This window comes from Vitis riparia, chromosome 13, assembly GCF_004353265.1.
Source record: "Vitis riparia cultivar Riparia Gloire de Montpellier isolate 1030 chromosome 13, EGFV_Vit.rip_1.0, whole genome shotgun sequence".
Lineage (NCBI taxonomy): Eukaryota > Viridiplantae > Streptophyta > Magnoliopsida > Vitales > Vitaceae > Vitis > Vitis riparia.
The window spans coordinates 8,168,519-8,182,040 of record NC_048443.1 but is presented as its reverse complement, the minus strand read 5'-3'; the positions used below and the strand labels follow the sequence as shown (position 1 = coordinate 8,182,040).

At 37.8% G+C, this 13,522-nt stretch overlaps 1 protein-coding gene across 1 annotated transcript in view; it reads right to left on the bottom strand.

Annotated features, from left to right (window-relative positions):
- Positions 1-13,522, bottom strand: part of LOC117928087 (DNA-directed RNA polymerase III subunit 2-like) — a 74,441-nt gene that overhangs the window by 41,996 nt on the left and 18,923 nt on the right. Inside the window, 8 exon segments of the mRNA XM_034847886.1 lie at positions 4,864-4,980; positions 5,112-5,222; positions 5,330-5,431; positions 6,884-6,976; positions 7,071-7,130; positions 12,947-13,045; positions 13,128-13,178; positions 13,283-13,321. Coding sequence (XP_034703777.1) covers positions 4,864-4,980; positions 5,112-5,222; positions 5,330-5,431; positions 6,884-6,976; positions 7,071-7,130; positions 12,947-13,045; positions 13,128-13,178; positions 13,283-13,321 — 672 coding nt within the window.

Sequence of the window (13,522 nt, the reverse complement as noted above, 5' to 3'; positions counted from 1 at the left end):
ATATATCTGCCACCCACACTTCCTTCTCAACTGTCAAAGCAAAAAGAGAGGGAAAGGTCATACACAGAGGAGACTCCCCACACCATCTATCCCTCCAGAAGCTCACCCTTCTCCCATTACCAACTATGAAAGTCATCCTATCACTCCCCAACTTCGAATCCGCCCTAATTCCTTTCCACAAACCCAAACCATGAGCCTCTCTCACTTCCCGCGAGCACCATTTTTTTTTTTTTTTTTTTTTATTGGAAACGACAAAGGCATATATTGATAAAAAGGAAAGTACAAGGGAAGGATGAAAAATCCTCCCACCAAAGAAAAACAAATCTACAATGAAACAAAAGCGAGAAAATGAGGCTTATGTTCCATCCCCCTCTAGCTTCTCCATACTTCCCTCTAATCACTTGATTCCACAAAGCCTCTCTCTCATTTGCGAAACGCCAATTCCACTTAGCAAGAAGAGTCTTGTTAAGGAGGGAAAGGCTTTTGACCCCCAAGCCTCCTTTCTCCTTGCTTAAACACACCAACTCCCATCTTACTAAATGAGGCTTATGTTCCAGATTGCCCCCACCCCATAGGAAATCCCTTTGGATTTTCTCTAATCTCCGTCTAACTGAGCTTGGTAAGCACAACAATGACATTAAATAGATGGGTAAATTCGATAATGTACTACGAATGAGAGTCACCCTTCCTCCCTTGGACAAGTATTGTCTCTTCCACATAGTTAACCTTCTTCGAAAGCGCTCTTCCACACCATCCCAAACTGTGACTGACTTAAAAGGAGCACCCAGGGGCATCCCCAAATAGGTGGTTGGAAGACTACCCAAACTACAACCAAACTCCCCAGCAAGATCATCCATACTCTCCACCCTCCCTACTGGAATTAATTCACTTTTTTCCAAATTTATCCTCAATCCTGAAGCAGCCTCAAACCACATGAGAAGCCAACTGAGGTAAGTCAACTGATCTTGTGAAGGTTTACAAAACACCAGTGTATCATCAGCAAACAGCAAGTGGGAAATTAGAACCCCTTTTTCGCTCCGGCCTTTTACCCTACAACCAAATAAAAAATCTCCCTCTACTGCCCTTTTAATGAAAACACTAAAGACCTCCATAGCAATGACAAAGAGGTAGGGGGAAAGGGGATCGCCCTGCCTCAAACCTCTAGAGCTTTGAAAAAATCCCATAGGGGTTCCATTGATCATCACTGAGAAACTTGCAGTGGATATGCACCACTGAATCCACCTAATCCATATCTCCCCAAAGCCCATTTTCTTCATTGTTTGTAATTCTGCATCTCGTCCTAAGGACATTGAACTTTTGTTATGGCACAAAATGAAGGGTCATCCTAGTTTTCAGTACTTAAAACATTTATTTCCTTCACTATGTTCAAATAAAGCTTCATGGGATTTTCAGTGTGAAGTGTATGAACTTGCCAAGCATCATCGGGCGTCTTTTCCTAAATCTAAGTATAAACCATTCATACCATTTACTCTAATTCATAGTGATCTATGGGGACCCTCATGTACCCCTAATAGGACCCATAAAAAATGGTTTATTACTTTTATTGATGATCACACTCGCCTCTGTTAGGTATATTTGTTGACTAATAAAATTGAGGTTCGATCAGTCTTCATAAACTTTCACTCTATGATATACACTCAATTTCACACCAAAATTCAAATTCTTCGTACTGATAATGGTATTGAGTATTTCAATCACTCCTTGAGCACTTATCTCAGCAAAACGGGGTTGCAGAATGGAAAAATAGACATATTCTTGAAGTTGCTCGTGCTTTACTGTTTACCTCTCACATGCCCTCACAATTTTGGGGTGACTCCATTTTGACAGTCACATACCTTATTAACCAAATGCCTAGTCGGGTTCTATCTTTTGTCACACCCCTCTAGAAATTCAAAGAGTTTTTCCTTATTTTAGACTCGATGCACATCTTCCACTTCGTGTCTTTGGGTCCACTGTGTTTGTCCACACTCACGGACCTAAACGGAACAAATTTGATCCCAGAGCGCTTAAATGTGTCTTTCTTGGCTGCTCTTCCACACAAAAGGGTTACAAATGCTATGACCCAATTTCACAGAAGCTATATATTAGCCTAGATGTCACATTTTTTTAGCATACTCCCTACTACTTGCTTCAATGGGAGTCCATGAGTGAAACTAGACCACCCTTAACCTTTGACTACCTCGATGTTGCTGTGTTTGAATCCACTCTGTGCCTTATATCTACCCCTTTGCCTAATACAGAAGGACACTTAAACTTAGGGGGAGATACGGAATTACAGACAAATAGGGAAACACTCGTCTACTCAAGGAGGCCAAAATCGAAGTTCAATGAGACACTCATCTTCGAAGCACTAAAAGAGTCAGAACCAGTAATAGCTCCAACCCCTCGGGAGTCTGGCTCCAATCTTGATCAGGTAACAGATGATTTACCCATTGCTCTTAGGAAACAACCTCGTTCATGTACTCTCCATCCTATCTTGAAATTTGTGTCTTATAATGCTCTTTCTACAAAGTGTCGTGCTTTTACAACTAACCTTGATAGAATCCAGATTCCTTAAAACATTCAAGAAGTCTTAGAGATTCCAGAATAGAAAGAGCTAGTGATGGAAGAAATAAAGGCATTGGAAAAAAATGTGACTTGGGAAGTGATGAATTTGCCAAGAGGGAAGAAACCAGTGGGCTGTAAATGGGTATTCACGGTGAAATATAAGGCGGATGGCACAGTAGAATGATACAAAGCCCGCCTGGTTGCAAAGGGGTTCACTCAGACCTACGGCATCAACTATACCGAGACATTTGCATCGGTGGCAAAGTTGAACACTATACGAGTTCTTTTATCCTTGGTAGCAAACCTCGACTGGCCACTCCATCAGTTTGATATCAAGAATGTCTTTCTGAATGGTGAGCTGGAAGAAGAAGTGTTTATGATGCTACCACCAGGGTTCTGTAAGGAAGAAGAAGAAACCGGGTATGCAAATTGAAGAAATCTCTCTATGGTCTCAAGCAATCACCGAGAGCATGGTTTGATAGATTTGCAAAGGTGATTAAGAACCAAGGATACCAACAAGGACAGTCGGATCATACTATGTTCTTCAAACAGTCCAACGATGGAAGGATGACCATCCTAATCGTGTATGTCGATGACATCATTCTCACTGGAGATGACACAGGAGAAGTGGAAAGGTTGAAGAAGGTCTTAGCCACAAAATTTGAGGTAAAAGATCTGGGTCAAATGCGGTATTTCCTAGGAATGGAGGTCGCCAGATCGAGGAAGGAAATTAGTATTTCCCAAAGAAAGTATGTACTTGACTTATTGACAGAGACTGGCATGCTGGGATGCAAGCCAAGAGATACCCCTATCAAAGCAAGAAAAAGGACGAAAAGCGATGGAAAACCCGTGGATAGAGAGAGATATCAACGACTAGTAGGTAGATTGATCTACCTTTCTCACACTAGACCAGACATTGCTTTCGTCGTAAGTGTGGTTAGCCAGTACATGCATTCACCAAAGGAAAGTCATTTGGAAGTAGTGTATAAGATCCTCAGATACCTAAGGGGTTCTCCAAGGAGAGGACTATTCTTTAAGAATAGTGACAGTAAGAAAGTAGAGATCTATACAGATGCAGGTTGGGCGGGATCAGCAGATGACAGTAGGTCTATTACGTGCTACTGTACCTATGTCTAGGGGAATTTAGTAACATGGAGAAGTAAGAAGTAGAGTATAGTAGCCAGAAGCAGTGTCAAGGTTGAATTCAAAGCAGTTGCACAAGGTATGTGTGAAGGACTATGGTTGCAGACACTGTTGGAAGAACTACGCATTACAATAGAGTTCCCCATTAAACTCTATTGTGATAACAAAGCTGCCATTAGTATTTCTCATAATCTTGTTCAGCACGACAAGACCAAACACATAGAAGTGCACAGGCACTTTATAAAGGAGAAAATTGAGAAAAGGATTATTTACATGACTTATATCCCTACAAGAGAACAATTGGCAGATATTTTCACCAAGGGGTTGCAGAAATCAAGCTTTGAAGATTTTATTTGCAAGTTGGACATGATTAATATCTATGATCCAACATGAGGGGGAGTGTGGATATCCGGTATAATTTGAATGGTGATTTATAGGATATTGAGGGAAAGATTGAGGCCCCAATTGTGGGTAATTTGTGTGATTTTAATTTTTTCCATGTTGGTATTTTTTCCATTTTTTGTTCTATGTGTATATGTTAAATAGGGACCCGATTATGTAAACAAATACAATTTTGTATGAATATTAGAGTGATTCTCAGTTTCTATAAAATGTCTTCAGTAAATTCATTTGATTATTTTTTTAATTCAGCAATCATAACACTCATACCATCCAAAATATTCTTACAGCTTTTCAGATTCACCAATTTCTTGCCAGCAGTCTTTGAGACCCATTTCTGGAGAGTTATGAAATTCAATATAAAGAGACAGAAAAGGTGGGAAGCAGAGGGCATGAGGGCATCATCCGATTTCATTTTCAGCCCTCAGACCAAACCAGAGTGAGAGAGATCTTGATTGTTGATTGAACTAATAATCACCCTCTTTTCAACTCTAAACTGACTATGGAAGAGGGTCTTTTATCCCTATAAGAATGGGTAGAATGTCACATGAAGTGACCCCCTAAGTACAAATGAGATTCCTATTTCATAGGTTTCATCCTCACTGTCATTGCAACCCAGGAGGACTACAAATTATATACTACCTCCACTGACACCACAGAAAAGATTTCAGTTCCACTATATGTGATTTTATCAAATTCAGAAGGCAATAATTACACTTCTACTTAAGGATAAGTTACATCACAAAGACTAACCAGAGATATTAGTGGACTCTCTTCTTCATCAGTTGTTACATGAGTCATCAGGGCCAAGTTTTTTACCAGTCCACAAGCTTCACCTTCGGGAGTATCACATGGGCAGAGCATACCCCACTGTAGCAAACATGATGAAACAAAAAAGTCATGTAACACTGAAGTAAGAATTTTGGTGCAGAATCCTGAGCAACAATATAAAAATAATCAAATGTGAAAGCTACAAAGACAAGAATGAAATATCACCTCACCTGGCTAGGTTGCAATGCTCTAGGTCCACTTACTTTTCTCGACTTTTCAAATTGTGGGGAGATTTTTGTCATGTGCCCCAATGACCCTATATAAGATAACCTAGCTACCACCTGTCATTAGGGGATTTTACCTTCAGCTTCTGTTATGTTAATATAAATTTAAGAGAAGACATATGAAAGCAATACAAGTGAGAAGAGATACTGAGAAAAAGAACAACCTGTGACATGCCCTTTCTGTGCATCCTGAACCGCTTGACATCCCAGTTGCCGGTAGAAAGGGTCCTCTCTAGGCCAACAGTAATACTATCTCTCACTATGAACTGAAAAAAGATAAGTAAAAAACAATAAAGGCAACTCCATTAAAACTCTAAGACACTATGAAATATAAAAATAAATCATGGAAAACCCCAATCTTAATTTTGATCAACATAAAAGGATGATAAAATGTTGATGTAGATGTATGCAGTTTATAAAATCCTGGGGTGAAAACACTTCTTAATTATTGGCTGAACTTTAGTAGCAAAGCTAGAGGACCTCTTAAGGGATGAATTAGTTGGATCTGCAGGTGAAACATATCTGTCTCAAATCTTTATTTGAGTTTTTGGAGGATGGAAGGCTTCCTATTCTAGATTCTATTGATAGGTTGAGGGTGGCTTGAGAGTCCAATTGTTGAGTTATGAGCTTCCTCTGTTTTTCCCCTCTTTTAAGCCGTTATCAGGCTTTAGATGTTCCTTATATATGTCCTATGCACTAGGTTTGTGGCCACCTTTTTCTAGGACGTTTTAATACATTATTCTACTTTAGCTATATAAAAAACCAAAATATTTTCAAACATTAAGTGATGTTGGACACTCTAAATCTGAACTAAGGTTGCTTATTACAACAATATATTGTTGGGTGGATTTGGTTTAGAGTGTAACAAAATGGAAGACTGTCTTTTATGGATACGAGAAGAATAAAGTAACCATGATTTCATGGAATTGTGTGTAAAATATACATAACAACAGTTCAAACAATTAAAGAACAAGCAGCAAGGGAAGATGGGATTTGGTTCATAGAAGGAATAAGGATCAAGCTGACTGTGAGTTTTAAGGGTTTGTGTGCTAGAAGTACATCAAAATAGTTGAGAAAATTCATGGATGGAATAAGGATCAAACTGGTTATGATTTTTTTTTATATAAAATAAATAAACCCTGAGCTTAATAATCAAACAAAAATACATCTTCACTGGTATGGTGAGATTCAAGGTGTTAGAATACCAATGGCCTCTACGGACATCAGAATGGTTAGTCTTAAACTAGGCAGCTATTGAATCAAGTAGTACCTAGACTCTATCTCATAGGAGAACGATCCTCTAGAAAATGTTGTTTATTCACCCTTGGCTAAGTTGGTCCGCAGCAAGGGTGACTGGATCCAATTTAGTCACAAACCATCAACCAAGCATCAACTTTATCAGGAATAACATCCATCTGCTACTCCCAGTCAGCAGCATATCTTATGGTTTGTAGCAAGAAGAGAACTTGTATTTTTTTTTTTTTTTTTCAATATGATAATTGAACCATTTAGTCATCATTTCTTTAAAAAAGCACACACACATATGCAACCATAAGTACATCCATAAATGATGTATGCTACAATTTTTTTTAGATCCTCTGAGTTTTCTTTGTAATGCAAAGAACCAATGGACTAAAACCCATGGAGACATGTCACATTACCCATCACCTTTTCCTTTGAAAGAACAAGGTTGAAAACTATAGTTTCTGCCTGCTTACTTGAGAAAAGTCAAACCGGCTAGAGCGGCTAGGCTTTGCAAGGATGGCATCTATCGTCTTCTTGACCTCACTAATCATCGTCTTGAACAAATCCTACAAAAGCAAGTTTAAATAAAAAATTAGATGAAAAAAATTATCAAACATGAATAACATATCGAGGTATGAGCATAAATCAGCACAGTGTTACCTCAAAGAGCAGAGAAATCAACTGGCCAGACAACTCCAACCGCTTGTTCCCTACATAATCCTAAAAAATTAAAGGAAATCATTCATTCAACATTTATTTATTCATATCCATAGTTGTGAACTTATAAAAGGCATCTTATATAATTTTCCCATTTTTATCACATTCTATGACCTAAAGTCCCTTTCTTAAACATATTGGGAAATGGGTAAAATGGAAAAAGGAATGAAAAAAAGAGGGAAAAAAGCGTATATATATGAAAGACATATGCTGCAAGAATAATATATATTGAGCAATCTATGCCTATATATAGCAACATATAACCATGATATCTGTATGACCAATTTCATGAAAGATACTATGGTTAAAAGAGTCATATGTCAAATAACTATAAGAAGCATGAAAAGACTTGCTATAGGTGAGAAGACTTCATAAAGCCCTTAGTCCTAACTGTTGCATTATATAAATGAGTGGTGAATTGATTAACAATTTTTTTTACGATGACCTTGGTGCTTTGGTACAGACTATTCAGACAAGCAAGTCTGGATTGGGTTCCTCCTAGGAGCACAAGTGACATAATTACCATTTCATGTGGAGGTTTGGGGTGTACAACTCAAGTCAAAATTCTTTGGCAAATTGCATGCCTCAATCTAATTTGTATAGAATGGCGGGAAAGAAATGCAAGGCTTTTTGAGAATAAATGGAGAAGTACAGCGTCGATATAGGACTGAATGTATTTCTATTCTTCTTTTTGGGCCTCAACAAATTCAACTTTCAAGGGCACTCCTCTTGTTGTTATTCAACTCAATTGGAATTTGGAATAAATAAAAAGGGTTAAAATAACAATCTTGGAGCAAAGCTTTGGTCTCCTTTGTAGATGTATTGATCTCTAAAGAGAGTAGAATCACATTTCCTTTATATAGTTTTACAAGGTACAATATTGAGACATTTGTCTAGATGACATATTGGAGAAAACTCATTCATTTGTTCATTTGATTAGAGTTTGTATATTTGGGAAGGATTCCTCATCGTTCACATGTACTTCTAAATCATTATCAATGAATATTTTGTTTCTGATAAAAAAATAAATGAAATGATATCATATATGAAACACATACATAATGAAAGAAATATGGTCTACAACACCATACAACAAATTTTGATAAAATACTATGGGACAAAGAACCAATCTATCATCTACATATGTTAATGCAGAAAACTGAAGTTATGACGAAATCAACTTAACAAAATATGACATGTTTCTCTATAAATTCATCACAAATTTCATAGAATACTTCTATATCAAAGTTTAAAGAAAACCAACTACATAAAAGAGAAGTTATCTTCAATGAACCAAAAAGAGAAAAAAGAAGAAGAATAAGAATAAGAACAAGAAAAACAAGACGAGAGAAAGAGAGAGAGAGAGTTTATATTCATTTAGACTTGCATCAATATGCCCATCTCACTAGTAATATATATAATTTTTCGAAACAACTCTCGGTATTATTGTCAACTTATAAAAGCTATCCCATATGGTTTTCCTAATTGTGATATATATATATGATAGGCGAGTATAATAGGTTAAATATAAAAAGTAAGAAAAAGAAAAGCATACATATATGAAAAACATCCAACCTTTGAACCAACTAATGGCAGTCCAAAAATCTCAAACTTCATGGACATTAAGCAACTCTATCCCACCCGCTCTTCCAACTCCTCTTGTTTCCATTGATTGGCTATAATCAATTGAACACTCTAATTTGAGAAGCTTCTTATCTAAAAGGGACATAGAGGCAGACCTCCTCTTTTTACTCAAGGTTGCTGCTACTCTACGATCCTTTTTGGCTTCCAACTTACTCAACAAGGACACAATTTCCTTCTCATACCCTTCCACTGGCAATCCCAAAAACTCGCTAAAGGAAACAAATTTTATAAAAAACAAATTGAAGAGACTCTCTTCTACTATCGAGTCCTTGCTAAGACAATCATTACCTGAAGTCAACTCCTCATTGCACACATCTAAGTCCACACTATTGGCATCTCTAGGAGATTCTTTGGGAAGTCCACAACCAAATCCTCACTAGAAATCATTTGCAACAGCCCATAACCATCACCACTAAAACCCACTTGACTTGCTCCCTCCAAGGAACCAAGCTTTTGGCTATCCCCGACGATGGACCCCTATCTTTGGAAGCAAAGGGAGAAGACCCTCCCCTTATCAAAATAGTTGGGAGTCAACAATTTACCTGCAAAGCATTCCACTTAAAACAAGAGGGCAATGTCTATGGATAATGATCTCTCTTTTAAGCTATGTGAGGAGAAAGTCAATGAAGTGAAAGCCACTTCATCACAAACCATCCTCGAACTAACCAAATCAACTAAAGAAACTATCAGCACAATATTGTGAGTCCTTCCCTTCTTTATTTTTCATCTCTTTGTCTAAGGATGCTTGGGTGTCGGATGTTTGGAACCCCGATGGGGATGGTTGGACCCCTCTTTTCTCAAGGGTGCTTAATGATTGGGAGATTGAGTTGGTGGAGCGTTTTTTGCATAAGATCCAAGCCTTCCGGGTGCAAAGGGAGGAGGAAAATAGAGTGATTTGGACAGCATCAAAGTGTGGCGTTTTCTCAGTCAAGTCTCTTTATTCTATTTTGGAGCTCGGAGTCCTTTGTTCCTTAGTGGTAGTATTCGGAGGGTGAGTGTGCCTCCTAGGGTGGCCTTCTTTGCTTAGGAGGCTTCTTGGGGTAAAGTCTTAATTTGGAGCAACTTCAAAGGAGGGGGTACTCATTGGAAAATGGGTGTTTTCTATACCTCTCTGAAATAGAGACAGTAGATCACCTTTTACTTCATTGTGTAAAGACGCGGGTTCTGTTTTCTCCCTTTTTGGTGTGGCTTGGACTCTCTCGCGTACAGTGAAGGAAACTCTTCTTGGGTGGCATGGAGCGTTTGTGGGGAAAGCACAAAAAAGGTTTGGCAAATGACCCCCTTATGTATATTTTGGTCAGTTTGGAAGGAAATGAATTGGTTAGCTTTTGGGAATGAGGAGCTTTCGGTTCAAAGATTAAAATATTCTTTTGTATGTAATCTTTGGTCTTGGTTTAAAGTGTCTATAGTTTTGAGCCCTTCTTCTCTTGCAAGTTTTTTAGATTGGTTAGGCTCTAAGTAAGGGAAGGTGGTGTGTTTCTATCCTTTCCCCCTTGGAGTGTGACTTTGGGTTGTTTTTGTATACTCCCTATATACTTTGAGGGCACTATTTTTGGTGCTTCCTCTTCTCGTTTATTATACATCCTTTTATCTATCAAAAAAAAAAAAAATTATTGGGGGGTTCCCGCCTATGCAACATCAAGATAGACTCACCTCCCTTAGAAGGCCAAAACTTAGAACCAATTCCTTTCTTACAAACTATTAACTAATCTTTCTCCAAGGGAAAGAGGCTATAAAAACCCTCCCTACCTGCTAAGGCCCGACTCGCATCCATTAAGGGGCAATTTAAATACCTTGAACCCATGAAATGGACCTAACCCAATCCACAAAATGTCATGGATCAAGGGGTAGGTGTCTTTAACTACCTTCCTCGAGCCACTAAGGCCCAGGCCAAAAATGGCTTCCTTCTCTTCCTCATAAGGGGCCTTCTCCCCTAACCCAAGGCCCTAATCTCCTGGCCCACAATCTCCATCATGATGACCTAACAACAATGGCTTATCAGTGGCACCAACTATTTACTCAGCTTTAAGACACCAAATGAACCCTTAGCTTCACACATCTCCTAAGCCCTTGTAGCCCAACAGAGCCTTCTAATTCAAGCCCTCTCTACCACATAGAGCACCACCACCTAAAGTGATGCAGGAACCTTGTTTCCATTTGAACTCATAAGAATCCTTGCCCGCTAAAGATTACGCTACTTTGTAATATCGTTATCCACAACAACAAAGCACCCACAACAATCCTCTAGATATTTAAATAATCTCATATCCCATAGGTGTAACGGTAGCACAACAAGCCTAAGTCAAACCTCCTTTGTGTGAATGTCACTCCAAAAGCACCCCAACTCTGATGACAATCTATCTAAGAACAGCCACTTCTTGGCAGACCTCCTCAAATCTCTAAGTAGCACCTCCTCTACATATCTCCTCTAAGTAACACCAAATCTTATCCAACTAGAGCAACCTCTATCTCTTTCAAAAATATTTCCTACCAACTTGCCTCTAGCCCCCTCTACTGAGATTTTGAACAACTTCAAAACCAACACTTCCCCTTATCTCCCTACAATTGCTAAATCTCTCTCCATCATAAGATCAAAGCTCACATCACTAGGAATATCTATGATTTTGCGAAGCTAACTATCAAACTTCCATGAGCCCCTATCCCCATTAGACACTTAATTTGAATTATAGATTTGCCATTCATAGACAAAGTCAAATTCTCTAGCTTCCATATGTGCTTAGAATGGAATGCATGAGTTAGCCTATTTGCACTTAAACACCAAGTGCCAATAGTAAAGCTAGTAAATTTGTTTCAAGTTCCCATTATTCACAAGTGCAATCAAAACTTTACATCTCAAGTTTTCATCTTCAAAGAGAAAAATAAAGGGCAAGTTTGCAATTAATTGCACCCACACAATAAAAATATTTTTAAAAACACAACTGGCATTTAATGGTGTCTAAATTTTCAAATATTTTATTGATTGAGAAGGTAACTAGAGATCATTTTGTTACGTGTTTGAAGGATAGTAAGTAAGTCAATCATCTCTTTCTTGATTGCCTCGCTACATTAGAACTTTGGCAAAGATTTTTTCACATAACCGATATTGTATGGGTTCCTCCTAGAAGCATAACAAAGACGATGAAATAATGTTTGCTTCTCAAAAAGGTCGAAGAAGAAATTTATAATTGGTTGGTCACCCCTCCAATAGGTTCAATAAAGTTAAATTTTGATGGATATTCCTTGGGCAACCCTGGTCAGATAGGTATTAAAGTTGTGATTAGAGATAATTGTGGTACAATGTTGAAAGCCTAATCTAAGCAGGCAAGATAGGGGTTGGCTATTGAGGCAAAGATATTGACATTATTGGAGGTTTATTGTAGGCTAAAGCTTAAGGCCTTTCCAACCTATATGTAGAGGGAGATTTTGCCACTGTAATATCTTGGGTGATTAATAAGGAAAGAGTTTAATGATAGTTTGACAATTGGAAGCACAAAATCACAGAGGTTGCTAGTGAGTTAGGTTGCTCCTTTTCTTGGGTTCCTCATTCAACTAACCAAGTCACAGACCAATTAGCCAAACAAGGAGCTATGCTTTATGCCTCCTTTATTGGAGAATTTCTTCCCCCTTGACTATGCAATATTTCTTTTTTGTATACCTTGGTTTTATCTTTGTGAGGATGAGGCTAGTTTTTGTGGGGCTTGACACTTGGTTACATTCTAACAGTTTCTCGTACAGCTTTGAAGGATTGCTCCTCCTCCTTGTATTTATCTATAAAAATGAATGAAGATAACTGTTTTTGTTTCAAAATAGAGAAGGTAACTAGGTGCGGGCTAACTTTATAGCATACTAGGAAGGGTGGCTTTGTAACTAACCTACTTTATCATTTTGGACACCCGCCCATCGTTTTATCTTCAACAACCTCAAAAGCTACCATCTCATAAAGACATGGACTTGTTCACATGTTCTAATAAAAAAACTTATTGATAGTTATGAGGATATTTGTATGGTATTTATTTATAGAATTTTATTTACTTTCTACCATCTTTATTTTACTAATTAAAAAAGTTTTTCATAATTCAAAATGCAAATGATTTTTCAAAGTCCCTCCACTTGATGGCAACAAAAAATGAAAATAAGCGATGAGCTAGAGAATATTTGAAAGTTGAACCGAATACCTTGTCATCCATTGCGTCCTTATTTAAAATAGCATCCATCATACGTCTTAACATCACCGCAACATACAAACATTTTGGACGAAAGTTATTCTGACGTACCTATAAAGAAAAAAATTGAACTCTAAAGAAAAGTTGAAATTAGGGGTTATTTGGAAGATATAAATCGGAAAATAAAACCTACCGGAACATTAGCAATAAATGTATCACGTAGGATAGCCATTCCTCTTCCTTCCTATTAAAAATATCAGGAGAGGTTGATGAAAAACCACTCATAGTGAAACAAAAGCCTAGAAAAATAAGAACCTCAAAGTTCAACAAATATACACGAGGAAAAACCTTTTCAAGTGAAGGGTTATAAAACGGCAACTTTTTCACCTGCAACAGCAAGAAGAGAAGACATGATTAATCAAGAAGCTAAATCATATTATGGTCATTAATATTACAATCTATTACACTAAACGATGCATTTGCATCAGGTTCCTATTTTTCATATTGATGCTTCAAGGCTCATAGAGGAAAAAAAAACAAATAACACATTTGCCTTGGAGTATAGTGGTTAACTCTTTTCAATGGTTC